General features: G+C 50.8%; 1 protein-coding gene across 1 annotated transcript; it reads right to left on the bottom strand.

The window, feature by feature from the left end:
• Positions 1-172: 172 nt before the first annotated feature.
• Positions 173-14,945, bottom strand: SLC22A31 (solute carrier family 22 member 31). Its single transcript, XM_053449193.1, has 9 exons — positions 14,575-14,945; positions 3,936-4,039; positions 3,412-3,566; positions 2,450-2,618; positions 2,211-2,356; positions 1,806-1,914; positions 1,369-1,577; positions 1,176-1,287; positions 173-799 (listed from the first exon to the last, which is right to left on the bottom strand). Exons 1-9 carry the CDS (start codon positions 14,860-14,862, stop codon positions 409-411), a joined length of 1,683 nt encoding a protein of 560 aa, XP_053305168.1. The 5' UTR covers positions 14,863-14,945; the 3' UTR covers positions 173-408.
• Between the last annotated feature and the right edge of the window lie 1,604 nt (positions 14,946-16,549).

Raw genomic sequence — 16,549 nt, 5'->3', positions numbered from 1 at the left:
GCTCAATAGGCACAATGTGGAGTAAAGTAGCACTTGTGGAAGGAAGCGAATGCTTGAGCTGCACGTTGTACGCAGGTCTCCACCTCGTGCATGAAGGTGGTGGGCTTTGGTTTAGCGTCAGGAGGGGGACGTGGAAGCACGGAGAACACATTGGAACAAAAAGTTACTGTTGGGGGGGCTTTGCTCCCAATGCTTGTCTGAGGTACAAAGCGCTCTGATAAATTTATGATCATTTTGTATGTATAATAAAGCCTTTTTGCTGCATTTCGCCTCCTTAGAAGTGTCTTTCTCCTGATAAGGCTATCTGGGTGACCGTTTGGGCACGGCCTAGTCCTTGGATGAGATATCCCACCTTGTGCCGGCAGTATTAGAACGTCTAGAGCGTTTCCTCACCTCGCACTCTGCTGGTCAGGCTTTGCTCAGAGGCGTCCTTGCCTCCGCGTTTTTGGATCCCGATGCGTCCCGAGTGAGCATTTTCTTCGTTGCACTCGCGAGCCGCGCGTAGCTGTCAGGGTTGTAGTCTGTGCGGGTCTTGCCGTGGGCGAGCAGCGGTACTGAGTCTTGGCTGGGGGTAAGGAGAAGCGGCGGGCGGCGTAAGTTCTCTCCGTGCCGCAGGGTTTCCGGGAGACTCTTCCTTTTGGTTTCGGGCAGGAGAAGGAGGCTCAGAACCAACAGAATGCAGAAGGACGAAAGGACAACGTGGTGCAGGAAGAAGCCGGATTTCTGGTGAAGCTCGATGATTGGCAGCGCGGCTCGGCCCACCATGCTGATCCCCAAAATCAAACCCACACCAGAGCCCCTGTGCGGGAGAAAAAGAGAACGTCAGCAGGGATGACAGAGGTGAGGAAAAAAACACAAGAATAGTATTTTTTGTATTTTATGGGGATTGCTGAAACAGTCAAACATTTGTCCAGCTCTTGTAACTTGTCTGGGTACCAGCATTCAATACAATGCCTTCACTCTCTGCCTACAACATGTAAATAGGGCTTAGGGGTCTCTGGAGGGGCTGTGAGCCCCCGCAATCCGCCTTCCACTATAGAACTGCTAAAATTATTGTGGATAAAGCAGAAAACATGGTGGCCGCCACAGCAGCATCAAGAGGATCTGAGAGCTGAGACTTCACTCCGGGTGTGCGTTAAAGTGCTTAGCGAGTGACTTGAGGTACTCTTCCTCACCTGATCACTGTTGGAAGCACCTCGCTGGCATAGAAGACACTCAGCATCACCATGGCATGCGCACACAGGGATCCCAACACCGATAAGGCCACCGACGCTCCAGAGAACAGATCTGCAGAAGACAAACATCATTACTGGGGAAATGGACCGGATGGCGGGGGTACGGAGCAGACGGACAGGTGGCTCGCCGTACATTGTGTGAGCGCCAGGAGCAGGAGTGAGCAGAAGCCCGTCAGGATGGTGCAGATGAGGAGGACGCTGCGGCGCCCCCAGTGGTTGGCAGAGATGCAGAGCAGGGCGCAGGCCAGGAGCTCATTCCCAGCTTGCAAGAAATACGTAATATACGGGCCGAGCGTCTGCAGGTTCCGGGTGAAGCAGGGCTTGATGCCACAGCCGATGAACCTGCAGAGAAACAGACGGGGAACGTTTGGCTCCGGGACCGGATAAAGCAGACGCGCTCCTTATCTACAGAGTCCACTGAACAGGCAGCCCCTTCAGTGCTGAACAGATAGGGTCCCCAACCACAAAACAGAGATGCAACGTGCTGACGGTACTCAGTACCAACCTACGAGGCTGCACAGGAGTTCTAACCATTCATGGAAACCAACAACATAAATTGAATGCACTTACGTGGCGAAGCCAAGTATCATTGTGTTCTTCCAGATCAGACGGGTCCCCAAGATGCTGCAGATGGTGTAATAACGCGGCCGCGGGAAGCCTTCGCAGGTGGAGTCAATCTCTGCGACATCAAAAACAATACATTTTACAACAAATCACGTTGACAGGCGGGAGGCTCCGCTTTCAGAAGCCTTGATCCTGTAACGACCTCGTACGGCCAGTGACTGTGATAACGGTTTATGCGTGTATATGAAACACGGGCAGGACGGCCACACTCGGCTTTACATGCCCACCGGGCTAAAACGTGCCGTCCCTCCATTGATCCGCAACATGGGATAGGTTCGCTCTCGAGGTCGCAGTTAACGTATGTTTGGGGTGTGTCATCTAAATCGTGCCCCTTGCAGATAATCGACTCACCTGTGAACAGACCCTCCGGACCAGACAGATCCTCTCCGCTTTCTGCCCCGTTTGCCCTGGAGAAGAAGAGGAGCTTGGCCTTGCATGGCTCCAGCTGCTGAGTAGCCAGGAGCCACCGCGGAGACTCCGGGAAAAGCGTATGGCAGCTGGAAAGGCAGGAGGTATAAATGAACGCTTCTGTTACCCGCCGTGCGGTACCAATACATTATTATCACCGAGTGCTGTTTGCAGATACTTACCCCCAGTACGTCCCCAAGAGAAGCAGGGTACCGGTGATGGCTCCCTGCAGCAGCCTCCAGTCGGAGCACAGAGATCCCAGACCCGGTAACAGCAGCTCTCCAGCCACCCAGAAAAAGCCCCCGATCATTGTCACCATGAGACGGTGGCCGGGGGGACACAGCTCCAGCCCTGGCAGAGACATAAAACACACAAAGTATATTTCACTTCTCACCGACACTCTACACCAACACACCACGGGGAGATGCCCCGGCTGCCCCTAAACCAAAGCCCCCAGAGGTATAGAGAAAGACATGTAAATAGTGTGCCGACGGACAGGACAGGTCCAGCCAGGGATCAGGGGGAGCAATTCTGGTGCCACTTTATACACAGACCCCGCGGTAATACATAGCAGTATGAAGTATGCGGGGGGATGACAGAGCGGTAAACACACGAGTGCCGGGAGACAGCCGACAGTGCCGGGAGACAGCCGACAGTGCCGGGAGACAGCCGACAGTGCCGGGAGACAGCCGACAGTGCCGGGAGACAGCCGACAGTGCCGGGAGACTCATCCGTAGCATTGCAAAAGAGACAGAAGCTCAGCGGCTGTAGTAGAGACAGCTGCAGAACCCAGCGACACTAAAGAGACCGTCTACGACTAACTCACGCAGACAGGATAATAGAGCGAAAAGAGTGAATTATTATATTGTGTGTTTTTTGTGCAATTCACCTGTTTTACTCCCCCCTCCCCCTCCAATGTCCCAGCCAAGCCGAGAGCAAACAAAGCAATGTCACCTCATGAGAGACACCCAAAGCAAACATCCCGGAGGTAGCCTGGGGAGGGGAAGAGACACCGAGCCGTGGACTAAGGGATACCCGAGGAGGTAGCAGGGGGCGCATGCAGCAATCTGTCCCCCAAACCGTAAGAAGCCCCCGCAGGGTCACTCGCTGGGGGCTCTCATCATTTCGCGTTGGTGTCACTTACTCGCTATGTAGAAGGACAGGAAAATGCCGGCCAGCGCTGCGCTGAAGCCGCCCCTCAGGAGGAGGAAGCTGACGTACCCGGGCGAGAAGGACATCGCCACGCCGAGGGGCAGCCCCAGCACCAGGGACAAAATGAAGGCAGTGCGCCGTCCCCATCTGAAACACACAAAATCCTGCAGATCAGAGACAAGAACCTGAGACCACGAAGACTCAAGAATCCGGAACCCACCGAGTATTTCTCACAACACAAAGACTCCGGGGAGTGCTTCCTGTATGTTCTATCTCACGGCTTAGTGAATAAACCCCTCGCACTTGCTGTGATACCAGATCATTAATGGGCCAACATATTAGAGAACCGCAGCAATCCATAAACACTATTTTCACATAATACATTCCCTTCAACAATTCTATTGGGGCCCATCAGCCCCGTCATATGTATAAATGGCGCTGACTCCCCAGTAACCTATTTCTGTCGGGGTAAATGAAAGGTAGAGACGCGGTGATTTCTCAGGAGGAAGCGCATACCGGTCACAGATAAATCCGGAGACGACGTAGCCGAGGAGCCAGCCGCTCAGGTTGCAGATGTGTTCCAACGGCACCTTCCAGCGACTGTCACATACCAGGTCCCACTGCCAAGAGAGAGACACAATGAGACATCCGCCGTGCTGGCAGACCAAGAAATAAAGCGCAACCCGTGCTTCCTAAAGAGTCGTCGGGGAATACATTAAATGCCAGATGAACTATAAAAAGGGGCGTCCAACCTGCGGCCCTCCAGCTGCTGCAGGACTACATCTACCATCCTCCTCAGCCAGCCCCTTAGCTAAAAGAGCATTGTGGGAGATGTAGTCCTGCAGCAGCTGGAGGGCCGCAGGTTGGACACCCCTGAGCCATATGATGGCGCCGTAGGGGGAGCACAGTTAAACGCCTCGTCTTGCGGCAGCTCGCTGTTTAGTTTGTAAAGCCTGGCATATACACCGGAGTTCAAAGGGTTAATCTGTTGGGAGCGTTTCACGCCTGGGTATTACTCCATCAGCATGGAGAGGAAAACAAACAAAGTTTTTGGAAAGCGGCTCGATCCGTGGAGCTGTTTGCTAAGGGGGAGGGCAACTGCTCTATGGGGTTTTTGGGAGTTTCTGTGGGATTTTTGCTCGTTCATCCAGTAGAGCATTCGCGAGGTCAGGCGCTGATATCGGACAAGACGCCCGGCTCACAGTCTCCATTCCATTTCATCCCAAAGATGTTTGATGGGGTTGGGGTTGGGGTTGGGGTTGGGGTTGGGGTTGGGGTCAGGGCTCTCCCAACTCACCCTACCGAGTCTTTATGGAGATTAGTTTGTGCTCTGGGGCACAGTCACGCTGGAACAGAAAAGGTTCTTCCCCAAACTATTCCCACAAAGCAGGAAGCAGCGCATCATCCAAAACGTCTTGTTTGCTAGAGCATTACACAGAAAAAGACTAATTGCTTCATTTATACACCTGGGGCGATGGCCCTGATTAAAACACCTGGATTCAATAATGAAGAGGGGTGTCCCAATACTTTTGTCCATATAGTGTGTTATAGTGACGGCGTGTCACATGTTAGAGTGTGTACATATGAGTATATGAGCTGGGGGACCATCGCGTGTCATGCTGTGGTGTAGCGGTTAGGTGCGTAACCTGTGATATAACGGTCGCTGGTTTGAATCCCGGTGATTGTGTTTATCATTTTATAGGGTCTGTGTATGAGTGTATGTTAGGCAGGCAGGCAGGCAGGCAGGCAGGCATCATACATCCAATGACTCGGTGGTGTAGGGGTTTGGTGCGTTCCCCGTGCTCCAGAGGATGGCGGTTCGGTTCCTTACGAGTGTTCGTGTGGCCGTCTCTATGTTTATATTTTCACGGTGGGAGCGTGTGAGTATTTGTACACCGGGCAGACAACAGTAGCCCAGTTGGGTTGGTGGCACGCATGTTGGGTTTACCACTCACTGTGTGAAAAGTTCTGGGTTCTAATCCCCAGGATATGCATAAAAGCATATATTTTTTTTTTTAGTTTTAAACACTACACCACACACACAACACAAAATTTGAAATGGATCCTCCTTTTGGGACTAAGGAGGGACAAGCTCCATCAACCACCACCACCAGCAGCACCACCACCAGTTCTAAGATGCAGCCTTTGCATCAGTCTAGTCGGCCAAGTAGGCCAAGCTCTCGCTTATCATTTGGGGAAGCATTGCTTGAAGGATCATCAAGTAAAGGAAAGGCACCAAAAGCAGGCAGTAGTAGTGCTGCTAGGCCCACTAGCTCTATGGTTTTTTACGGAAAGCCTAAAGCACCAGAAGCACGTTCAAAGTTAAAGGGTAGCACAACTAGTACTTCTACTAGCCCAGTGAGTAAAAATAAATGCCTTTTGCCCCAAGCAGCATCTTCCCCATCCACAAGCAGCATGCAAGGTACCAAGCAGAGCCAAATAGCAGCAAGACTCAGAGGGGTCCCAAACCAAAGCGATCTCATTCCTTCGTAGGGAAAACCACCACCACCTCTACTACCACTAGTGCTGCGCCTTCTGTTCCCACCGGTACCGCCATGCCATGTCCTCCTAGCACCTCTAGCAAGCCACCTTAGCAAGTCCTTACAATATTTTTGTAAAGACAGTTAGAGAGAGGGCTACACATAGTGGAACTCCACCTAGCGAGGTAGCAGAGGAGCCTGAGACTGAGAGGCCAAGTGCAGAGTCTGTTCTTCCTGCTCGCACTACTACTAGTCACGAGTCTCACGACGATATCAGTCTTAGCTCCAGCCTAGCAGGAATTCCATTCGATCTGGCTAATTAAGAACTTGACTATGAGCCAGAGGAAGTAGAGGAGATGAGTGGTCAGGAATCAGATTCCTCGGGGAGCAGTGTCCAAATGACTAGTGCACAATTTTCCCCTGAGCCTCCACCTTCTCTGCTACGATCATCACCACCACCAGCAGCAAAACCTACCAAATCTGATAGAGTTAAAACAATTAGCAGTCTCACTATGGTCAGTACTGGTACCACCAGTGCCACCACCACTAGTTTTGCCGCTGTTCATCCACCCCGAGCAGTAGAAACAGCACCCAAGGCACACTCCAAGGCTATGCGCGCCCCAATTTGGGAGCACTTTGAAAATGTTGAAGAAGGGCGCTATGGAAAGTGCAAACATTGTGGGAAGCTAATAAGCAGAGGGAAAGTGTCTGGCCATTTTACCAGTGCTAGCATGAAGCATCACCTCAGCACTCAACACAACGCTGTGCTATTGGGGAAAGATGCAGAAGTAAAACTTAGTGCAGGCAGCATAGCTGGTGGCCGTGGAAAAACCCCAACAGCTTCTTCTTCTGAGCCAATAGCAGCAGCAGCAGCAGCAACTAGTGCTGGCAGCCAGAGACCAAGGCAGGTTGGAGCACTGCATGTCCAGCCCACCCTGGAACAATTTGTGGCATTCCAATCCAAAAGGTCAATGCCCAAACAGCAGGCCAATAAAGTAACGCGACTGATTGGTCAGTTCATTGCTGTTGGAGGGGCATCCTTCTCTATGATCGAAGGGGAGCCTTTCAAACAATTGATGGCGGCTGTGGCTCCACAATATACAGTTCCGTCACGTTCCACTTTCAGCAGGAACATTGTCCCCTCATTGTATCGGTCCTGTGTTGCAGCAGTGAAAGAGGAGCTTTCCAAGGCTGCTGGTCAGTCTGTTCATTTCACTACAGATTTGTGGAGTGCACCTAGCGGCCAGCATGCCTTTCTTTCTTTGACAGCACACTGGTGGCAGCCCGGTGTGCCCAAGGAAGCTGCTGCAGCAGGCTACCGATCTTTCCTTCTCCATGCAGAAGTGATGGATGAAAAGCACACTTCCCAAAACATTCTGCATGCGATGAGGAAAATGTTTAGCCTTTGGGTGGGAGCAGAGGCGGGCACCAATGTTGAAGTTGGTTTTGTGGTAACTAACGGAGGTGCCAATATGGTGAAAGCGCTGCGAGATGGTCATATTGTTGGTGTGCGCTGTGCAGCCCACATCATCCATCTTGTAGTGAAGGCAGCAATGTCAGAAGGAACTAATGTGGCAGCAGTAGTTCTGTCCCGCTGCAGAAAGATCGCTGGGCACTTTCACCATAGTGTTAAGGCTAGCCAACTTTTGAGGGAAGAGCAAGAGAGGTCAGGTCTTCCCGTACACTGCCTACGTCAGGATGTCAGTACACGGTGGAACTCCACGTTAGACATGCTCGAGAGGATTTTGGAGCAGCAGAGGGCAATCCATAATCTTGCCTCAGAGCACAATATTGGGATTACATCTCCATTGAATAGGGAGGATTGGACAGTGATCGCCCAGCTAGTGGCAGTCCTTAAACCATTCAGGGACGCCACAGAAAATTTAAGCTCAAACACTGCCAGTCTGGCCCAGGTAATCCCAGTGTTCTCCCATCTAGGCAGCAAGATGGATGTGTTCCTTGGAAACCGTGAGGCTGTTCAAGGTGGCACTCTACATCCTGACGTAGCAGCCATAGTCAGGAAGCTGAAGGATCTGCTAAAAGTACACCTTCACAAACGCATGGAAGAGAGTCCCGAAATGATGCTAGCGTGCCTTTGCGATCCAAGAATTAAGGGAAAGCTAGCAATGATGTTGATCCTCTTAGCTACCGGGATGAAAAGAAGAGTGTGTGGCCTGCACTCTCATGGGTTGCGCAGCAGCTACTATCATGTCCGCCAACCACTGTTCAAAGTGAGCGCGTGTTTTCTATGACTGGAAACATACTGAGTCCACAGCGCTCACGCATGGCACCTCATCTGATGGAGCAGATTGCCTTTCTTAAATTCAATCTGCCCAAGTTGGGTTACCCAGCTCTTAGCTTGGAAAGTTATTTGTCTTTCTCTAATGTTCAAGGTAGTTTCTCCCCCTGGCTGCGTCTGTTTGCGGTGTGGCAACGCCTGCTACCTCCGCCGGTGTAGCCAGCTTACGCTAGGGCTTAGTGTCTGAGCTCTGGAAGTCCTGGCCTTCACTTCTACACTCACTAGCATTAACACTATAACTCACACTTCACCCTATAACATTTTTCCATCCACATACCTGCCAACAGACCCAACTTTTTCAGGGACAGTCCTGCTTTTTTCCAGTCCTGTCCCATCAAATTTAGCTAAACTAGGTATGCTAGTGCACATAGGTATAGCTGGGTAGGGTAGCACTACAACATTAAATAAATATAATTAAGTAAATAATAATAAATATAACTTTAAAATAAAATTCAATAAACCCCTAATTTTTTTTAACACCCATGAAAATTTAATTATTATTTAGACCTAATACATCTTTAACCAAAACAGTGCACTGCTAATAATCTTAAACATAACCGTACATTAACCCTAAGCTATTTTTTAGTTCTTGTCCCACATTTTTCCATTTGCATACCTGCCAACACACCCAACATTTTTGTGGACAGTCCTGCTTTTTTCCAGTCCTGTCCCATCAAATTTAGCTAAACTAGGTATACTAGTGCACGTAGGTAGGTATAGCTGGGTAGGGTAGCACTACAACATTAAATAAATATAATAAAGTAAACAATAAATATAACTTTAAAATAAAATTAAATAATTCATTTGTTGATGCCAGACCAGCCCCCTTCCGGCGACCAATAGAGTCGCGCACACGTACCTTCACGGCGCGAACGCATCTGCTGCTGCGGCTCCGATGTGTTCTTAACCCCGTATTAACCCCTGCTACGCAGCCGGGAGAAAACGAAGAGGAAACGAGCACGAAGAATGTCCGCGAAAATATTCGCCCGAAAAGAAGACAGGAACGGGCGAATATTCATGGAATACGAAGATTTTTCCCCCCCTGAAGACAACCACGAAGACTAGCACGAAGAGCCTCCTGGTGCCCAAGTCTAATCGTTATAGTGGATCTGTGTATTTGTATCATTTTATACTTGGTGCATATGATTATATGTGGAGCAGGCAGACATCGTATGCATTACTAACCATATAAAAGTATTTTGGTTCTAAACTCCATGAAAGCTGGATCTACGTGTGTAGCGCGTCTGCATGTTCTTCTTATGTTTTTAGAGGGGGTCCGTATGAGTAAATATGGAGCAGGTGGGCGGCCAACGCCATGTCGTGGTGTGGCGTAACGGTTAGGTGTATCGCCTAAACTGCGACTGGTTTCTGGTTCAAACCCACTTTTCTCCCGTAGGGAACTGTATAGCGCTTCTAACCCCCTTCGCTTCGTGGCTAATTTATTTCTAATGTTTTTAGAGTCGGGAGATATTAGTATATGTGGAGCCGGTGGGCACCCATCTCCTGTAATGGAATGGCGTGATGGTTAAGTGAATTGTGTAACGTGTGGCTGGCTGCTGGTTCTCACCCGTCGGTCTGCTGTATGAGCTGATTTTTAATCTTTTAGAGCGGGTACATCAGAGTATTGTGCTGTGGAAACAGCAGCCAGCAAAGATCAATTTGCGCCGGTGGTGTAGATGTTAGGTGTGATCTGTGTATTTGTATCATTTTATACTTGGTGCATATGATTATATGTGGAGCAGGCAGACATCGTATGCATTACTAACCATATAAAAGTATTTTGGTTCTAAACTCCATGAAAGCTGGATCTACGTGTGTAGCGCGTCTGCATGTTCTTCTTATGTTTTTAGAGGGGGTCCGTATGAGTAAATGTAGAGCAGGTGGGCGGCCGACGCCATGTCGTGGTGTGGCGTAACGGTTAGGTGTATCGCCTCAACTGTGACTGGTTTATGGTTCAAACCCGCTTCGCTCCCGTAGGTAACTATATAGTGCTTCTAACCCACTTTGCTTCATGGCCGGTTTATTTCGAATGTTTTTAGAGTCGGGAGATATTAGTATATGTGGAGCCGGTGGGCGCCCATCTCGTGTGGTAGAATGGTGTGATGGGTAAGTGGATTGCCTAACGTGTGGTTGGCTGCTGGTTCTCACCCGCCGGTCTGCTGTATGATCTTTTTCTTAATCTTTTAGAGCGGGTACATGAGAGTATTTGTGGAACTGGCAAACCTCCTGACCCAGTTGAGATGGTGGTCTAGGTGTTTGGTGCGTTTACCCCCCCCCCCATCCATACAAGTGGATGCAGGTTCTATTCTCCATGTATCCTGTATATAAACTAATGTTATGTTTTCAGAGTCGGTGAATCTGAGTATTTGTATAACAGACAAGGCCCTTTTGCACCATGGTTCTGGTGGCGCATGTCTTAGCTGTGTTCATCACCGTGCTCCTGGCCCCTGGTTCTAATCTCTGTGATTCCTGTATAACGTATGATTTTATGTTTTTTGGAGTAGGTAAATTTGAGTATATGTGGATGGGACGAGGTTGGCCATCCAGCCGTGTGCGTGGCACGTGCGTTAGGTGTATCGCTCACCATGCGTGAGGCTCCTGGTTCTAATCCCTGTGCGACCTGCATGTAAGGGTGGATGTTTGTAACATTATGTTTTTCCAGTGGGTGAATTTGTGTATTTGTATTAGGGATGAGCAGCTCTTCTCCATCTCGAAGGTGGCGCGTGTGATGCGTGTGTCACACACTGTGCCGTGAGTTCTGGGTTCGAGTCCCAGGAAGTCCTGTGACTAAGAACATTAAGTTATGTTTTTAGACTCTGTGAATTTGAGTATAAGTATTACGGACGAGCAAATTCAGTCTGCCACAAGGGTGGCGCAGGTGTCAAGTGTACTTACTTACCAAGCGGTTTGGTTTCTGGTTCTAATCCCCGTGAGGCCTGGCGAGTGGTTGCGGTGCGGTATGGTCGGTGCGGTGTGTAAGACGTATGGGTATGTTCGGTGCGGTGTGTAAGACGTTTGAGTATGTTCGGTGGTGTGTGAAAGTGCGTATGTGCGGGTCAGGATGATTGGGGGTTAGAGCCAGTCGGTAGTACACAACACCTTTTATGCTTTTTTTCTATAAATGCTAAAAAAAATAATAATAATACGGCAGCACTCGTTTTTTTTTTTCCAGGGTAAGACCACTGTACGCACAGAGACATTGTCAGTAGCTGTACCGAACCACACGGAAGCAAGCTATCAGCGCATCATCTCGTAGGCAACACACCGAATCTTCAAGCGAAACCAGACTGGGACCGCAGCATCGAGTACACAACACACCGAACCTTCAAACCACCACATGGCTGGATGCTCCCCACGGAGCTACAGGGAATCGAACCAGGACCGCAACATATGGCAGGCAGGGCACCTAACCATTACACCATCAGATGATTGAAGGCTCTTCGTCGCCATGAACATATGACGCCTGCGTGTGATGCACCAATACTTATACCATCTAACATAATGCACACAATCTAAAAGGTGCACTACCTATTGCTTAGTGTGTCTAACTGCTTAGTGTGTAGAATTATGGTTTCGGGGGGGGGGCGAATTTGAGTATTTGTATTACGGACGAGCAGCTTTGTCTGTTGCCAGGGTGGCGCAGCGGCAGTGTTTGTTACATCCCATGCAGGTTGGTCCTGGTTCTAATCCCGTTGAGCCCTGTACGTAAAATTATGTTTTCAGATTGGGCGAATTTGAGTATTTGTATTACGGACGAGCAGATCCATTCGTTGGAAGTGTGGCACGCAGGTAAGTTGCGTTACTCGCCGTGCGGAAAGTTACAGGTTCTAATCTCGTTAGAGCATCTGTCTCGGTGTATGTTATGTTTTGTGAGTTTGAGTATAAGTATTTTTTAGGGACGAGCTCATTCAGGTTATAACACATACATGCTGCAGCCACGGGGTGACACTCAGCGAGCCGTTATAACACATACGTGCTGCAGCCACGGGGTTACACTCAGCGAGCCGTTATAACACATACATGCTGAAGCCACAGGGCTACACTCAGCGAGGCGTTATAACATATACATGCTGCAGCCACGGGGTTACACTCAGCGAGCCGTTATAGCACATACATGCTGCAGCCACGGGGTTACACTCAGCGTGCCGTTATAACATATACATGCTGCAGCCACGGGGTGACACTCAGCGAGCCGTTATAGCACATACATGCTGCAGCCACGGGGTTACACTCAGCGTGCCGTTATAACACATACATGCTGCAGCCACGGGGTGACACTTCATCATGACCGGGCCTCGTGAACCTGCGCATGCTCCGAGCGGCTCGTAGCTTTGAGGACAATTCTTGGTACTTCGGTGATTCTGCCTAGCTGGTTATCAGCCCCGCTTTCTCCAGCACTTTGACCCCGATTATTGCCCACCTGCCCCTCACCCACAGCCCCTCTAACCCCCATACACCCCCCCCGTGATCCTCCATGCACTCACACATTACATTACGCAGTAACTTGTGACAAAACGTTCCGCTACACACTACCGGTCGTGTCCCGTCTACCCATTGTACAGCGCTCCGGAATATGATGGCGCTATATAAAACAATAAATAATAAGGGTTCGTTTCATACGTAAGATACCCTTTACATGATGTCATCGCCCACAGCGAGTTTAGGAACCGTGTGATTTTATATGCATCTTATTTATAACTAATGTGTTTTGAAAATGCAGGGTTTGCCCCCATACACAAGATATTGGGGGCCGGAACCGCCACATGCAGCGAGCCCGTGAAACACAGCCGGCACATAGACAACAAACACGCGGTGCGATCATGCGCTGCCATATCACACAGTACAGGGGTTCTTTATGACATCACACATGACATGGGGTGACAGGTCTCTGCGGGGGGTCACTCCGATGCCGTCAACTAATCACAGCGACATAACGCACCCCGTGACATTATTATTTCACCCCGTGACATTATTATTTCACCCCGTGACATTATTATTTCACCCATCAAGCCACATCATCTACATACAACATGACAAAGTTCCACCAGGATCCGTGACGCAGTTTTTACACATTTTGGGAGATCCTACTACCAGCGCGGCACAAACACCGGCCAAACCGCATGGGCTGATGGCGGGGGGGCAGGACAATCTACCCCCTGGATGAACACATCTACCCCCATCAGCCACCGCCTGTTGTTCTGGGGAGGGGGCTCTGCTGTAACCCCCATAATCTCATCATAAATACTGCACTGCGGAATATGACGGCGCTATATAACACATTACAGGAACAACTCCTACTAATCTGGGCAAACGCCGTGCAGGAAACCGCAGCAAAGCCTGTGAGCGCTCGCTGACCGCCATTCAAACAGGAAGCTTCGGGCAGTTACAAAGGCGTTGGCTGCCCAGCTGCCTCTAATACCCCGCTGCCAGGGCAGGTGCAAGACACTGGGCTCGGGGATGCCTGCAGTTACACGCGTGATCATAACAAGTATCTGGAAAGGGTTTGAGAGCTCGGGTCAGCGCGACATATTATCAGGGGTCACTAAGGAAGGGGCAGAGTACCGGGGCCCTCAAACATGATTTTCAACCCAAAAATATACAGCAACAGCAAACAAAACAGCATCTTCAGCGCTGCCTCCCCGCCACGCGACACAAACCATGAAACGCAAACGTCACAAACAAACATAACAGTAAACAAAGAGTTAATCAGCATTTACAATGTACCCTCCCCCAAAACTACCCCATAAGGGGGCAAAACGCAGCGTACACACACCGGCCACAGCAGACAAACAGTTAACTTCGATTACTACAATTTACGTGTTCTGCGCCTGTCACTCCTGCACAGACACAGTATGACAACCACACATACATGTACAGAACATACATCAGCACATACAGATCATATATCAGTACATATATGTACAGAACATACATCAGCATATACATACCATACATATACAGAACATACATCAGCACATACATGTACAGAACATACACCAGCACAGAGATCATACATCCACACATACATGTACAGAACATACATCAGCACATACATACCATACATACACAGAACATACATCAGCACATACATGTACAGAACATGCATCAGCACATACGTGTACAGAACATGCATCAGCACACACACGTACACATCATACTTCAGCACACAGAGACCATACATCAGCACATACATTAAAGTCACATGTCCACACACCCTCTCCAATCACCCAGCGCCGTATAACGGTTACCGGGGTCACAGTGAGCGGCTCTTCGGGCTAATTGCCCCCCGTTGCCCCCGTCCTGTCTGCTCCTGTAATAGCAACCCTGCTGCCCTGTTGCTGCCGGGACTGGCACCCGCGGTAAGACGAGCACCCACCTGCGTGATGATGTTGTTCTGAAGCCAGCCTTGCGGGTCGTACTCCCAGCCGGTGGGGCAGTTATCTGAACGGTTGCCCGGTGCCGGGCCGGTGCTGTTGCCATCGCAGGGTCCGCTGCTTACACCGGGGTCGCCCCTGCACTGATACCCCGTGGGGGCAGAATACAGCAGCTCCGAAAAGAACCCCAGAGCCAGGGCCACGTTGGGCAACCAAGACGCGGCGGCCACTAGGCGGGTATAGCGCCCAAAGCCACCCACCAGGGGCCACACTCGCCCGTCAAAGTCCATGGGCAGCCGGGGCAGGCGCCTGCGGAGAAAGGACAAGCAGATTAGAGAGCGCTGGCTGGCTGGATGGGTGGAGTAGTGGTGAGGAGATCCTGCTCCCAGGGGAGGGGTTAGGGCGGTTGGAATGCCATGTAGAGAATGCCGCTATTAACCCCCTGCGAACGCAATGAGGAGATTGACAATTCGATGTTGGGCTGCTGTAGAACATCTGGGGGGCAATGCGACCAATAGCCCCGCTCCGTGTTACTGTGCGGGGTATTAAGTATCAAAACCGGGGGGGGGGGTGTTGGGGTACCGGAGCTGCCTTCCAGGGTGCCCTCCTTGCAGGGGAATTATTTAGACTGCCTGCCGGGTCCCAAGGGGTTATACTCGGTATCACTCCAACTCCCATTACTCTGCACCGCACCAGCCCCTCTGGGAACCCCATTACCCCCCAGCACAGGTGGCAGCTGGTTAAATGCCCCCTCGGCACCCGGTGCCACCTCAGCACTCCCGGCATGCAGCGCTCCTCGCACCAGCCCCCGTGCCCCGGGGTGGATATCGGCCCCGCCTGCGTGTCACATCACCCCCGAGGGTGATAGGGGTTATACCGGGAGTGTACCAGCTGTTAACCCAGCACATGCAGCGCCGTATAACATGTGCTTGGTGCAGGGCCAGGGATGCTGCCCCGTGTCACATAACTCTCCACCGGGGCAGGGGGCACTCGGGGGCCGAGCCGGGGAGAACTTTCTGGCATTTCCCGTTATAAAGTTCCCGTGCACACGGCTCGGGAGGGGGCTTCTGTTTTATTGACACATTCGCCAGTGGCAGGCGGGCCGGGAGACCCCTGTGTGTCGGGGGGGGTGGGTGTGTGTGGGGAGGTTAAATAAACGGGGCAGTTTGCTGACCGACCCCCAGGCAGCGGCAGAGAGCGAAGCCGGGGGCAGCACAGGCGACTCACTCACTACCTCCCCCGCCCTCAGCTCATTAGAGGCACCTGAGAGGAGCCGCGCGGCCCTGCCCACTGGGGGCTCGCGGAACAGACATCCCATAATAAGCACTTAAAGCCTATAAAGCACCTGTGTGTTATTATACAGGTGAGGAAGAGAGTGGGGGGAGGGGCAGCATCACTATACAAAAGCCTCTGCACCAACAGAGAGGGGGGGGGGGAATGCTGCAAACACTGGGGGCCCTGTGATCTCAGGCAGGGGCCACACACACACTGGAATCTGGATACAGGCTAACACCTCTTTTCTTCTTTGTCTGTCAGACTTCCTCAGGTCTGCGTGAGCAGGAAGGGTGGCTCCCGGAGTCCGGGCCCCGCAGGCGGTCAGGAAAGGGCCCCGATTTTTGCTGTAAAGCTTTCCGGCCCAGAGAGGTCAGAAAGAAGCTTCGCTAAAGACGTTGTGTTTATTAACATTCAGACAGCACGGAGCGCGGAGTATCTGACCTTCATATAGCAGAAGCGCTGCGATATAACCAGTTCTACGGGAAGCATCCGTATCGGCCCAGCCCACGTCTTAACGTGAGAGGCAGCCAAGTGTGTATATTACATTATTATATATACTATATACACTATAGATACACATTATATGCTATATATACACACACTGTATATTTCTGTAGCTAATGCATCGCTGCGTCTGTCAGCTCTAGCTTTGAATATATACATTGAAAGCTGCGCTTCGGAACCTGTTGGCGCTATATATAT

The sequence above is a fragment of the Spea bombifrons genome, chromosome 10 (assembly GCF_027358695.1).
Source record: "Spea bombifrons isolate aSpeBom1 chromosome 10, aSpeBom1.2.pri, whole genome shotgun sequence".
Classification (NCBI taxonomy): Eukaryota; Metazoa; Chordata; class Amphibia; order Anura; family Pelobatidae; genus Spea; species Spea bombifrons.
The sequence above is the reverse complement of the archived record's forward strand: the minus strand, read 5'-3'. Positions and strand labels throughout refer to the sequence as shown.